Source organism: Apus apus, chromosome 4 (assembly GCF_020740795.1).
Source record: "Apus apus isolate bApuApu2 chromosome 4, bApuApu2.pri.cur, whole genome shotgun sequence".
In the NCBI taxonomy this organism is placed as follows: domain Eukaryota; kingdom Metazoa; phylum Chordata; class Aves; order Apodiformes; family Apodidae; genus Apus; species Apus apus.
In genome coordinates, this window is record NC_067285.1 from 90,541,152 (window position 1) to 90,542,729 (window position 1,578).

At 55.0% G+C, this 1,578-nt stretch overlaps 1 protein-coding gene across 1 annotated transcript in view; it reads left to right on the forward strand.

Moving 5' to 3' along the window:
- PHOX2B (paired like homeobox 2B) overlaps positions 1 to 138 on the forward strand; it is a 2,040-nt gene extending 1,902 nt beyond the window's left edge. Inside the window, exon 3 of the mRNA XM_051617438.1 lies at positions 1 to 138. This exon is cut by the window's left edge and continues 318 nt beyond it. Coding sequence (XP_051473398.1) covers positions 1 to 138 — 138 coding nt within the window.
- Positions 139 to 1,578: the final 1,440 nt, after the last annotated feature.

Sequence of the window (1,578 nt, forward strand, 5' to 3'; positions counted from 1 at the left end):
GGGCAGGGCTGGGCGCCGGGGCCCGGGCCCATCACCTCCATCCCCGACTCGTTAGGCGGCCCCTTCGCTAGCGTCCTGTCCTCGCTGCAGCGGCCCGGCGGCACCAAAGGCAGCCTCGTCAAGAGCGGCATGTTCTGAGCGGCGGCGGCGGCGGCAGCGGCGGCCCCTCCCGCTCATTAGTACCCGCCGCCCGCCCATAGCAATGATCAGGGGCCCGGGCTGCGCCGGGCTCCGCGGGGCAGGGACCCCGCGCCCCCCGGGGGGCCGCGCCCGGCTCCCCTCGCCCCCGGCCCGGCGGTGGGGCCGGCTCCGCAGCGCCTCCGCGGGGGCGGGGACGGGGGCGCTGCGCGGGCGCGGAGGCGGTGGCGGGCCGCGGAGACTGTGCCCGCGGGCGGCCCGGCGGCGGGGTAGGGTGCCCCGCCAGCCCCTGGGGTTTTTTTTTTAAAGCTTCTTTTCACGGCCAGCCCGAGCGACAAAGTGTCTTCTCCATACCCCCGCTCCGCCAGCCCCCGCCGCCCCCCGGCCCCGCGCCCGTTTCTCACTCCGCCGTCCGGTGTCACTGTCCCTCGGTTGGGTCCTGGGTCTCTCCGTTGCCGCCGCCGCCGCCGAGCGAGGCCCTGGCCCTGGCCCGGCGGCCGCCGCCCCCGCACCGCGGATCCGGCCCCTGCAGGGCCCGCGCTCCTCCCGGTGGACGGCTTGTATTTATTATTAATTATTAATTATTATTAATTATTATCATTACACGGTTCACGCAGTTTTTAGGTATCTCCGTTAGGATTTTCTAATTTTATTTTTAAAGGCACAAACTATAGCTCTTAGTTGAATGTTGACAGGTATGCTTTCTCTTTTTCCGTGTCTTTCTACAACTGTGTTCTGTGACTCAACTGTATAGTGTTAATATCAGTACAGACTTGTCTAGTTGACCGTATAAATAATGTTTTCCCTTCTCGTAGTCTCTATGGCGTGTCTTTATGGAGAAATAAGGTTCTCACGGGTTCGGTTCCCTTTGCGTTTAGAGAGACCAGGTTCAGGCAATGATATATATTTTTGTTATCGGTTGCATGTCGTCTCATTTTTATATTTTTTTTCCTACCTGTTGGAATATGTTTGTGAGCATAATCGTCATAAATTATGTTCAGGGTTTTCAAATTTTATTTATATGTGGTTAAAATGAATGCTTCTATTTAAAGGGGGAAATATTTCTACATGTGCATATAGTTTTCCAAGAGTGTACCATTAATTGATTGTTGATAATAAAACCCAAAAGCAAATATAGCACCCTAGCTCTTCTGACTTCTTGTCAGGGCTTTGTTTGGAGGGGAAGGGAAGGGGCTTGTGATTTGGTTGTTTTTTTTTCTGACAAAGATTGAAGATCTTTGATCTTCATCATCGCAGAATCCGGACTGAATCATCAAAAGGAGATGGGCTTGGCAGCATTATTTTTAATCTGCGTTACCATCAGGAAGACCGTAACTGCGGAGCCCATCATTACTGCCTAATTGTGCCGTTATTAATTCTTTGCAAACAGGCTGTTGGGCGGGGGGGAAGATGCGTCAGATCTGACCTTTTGTCGCTACC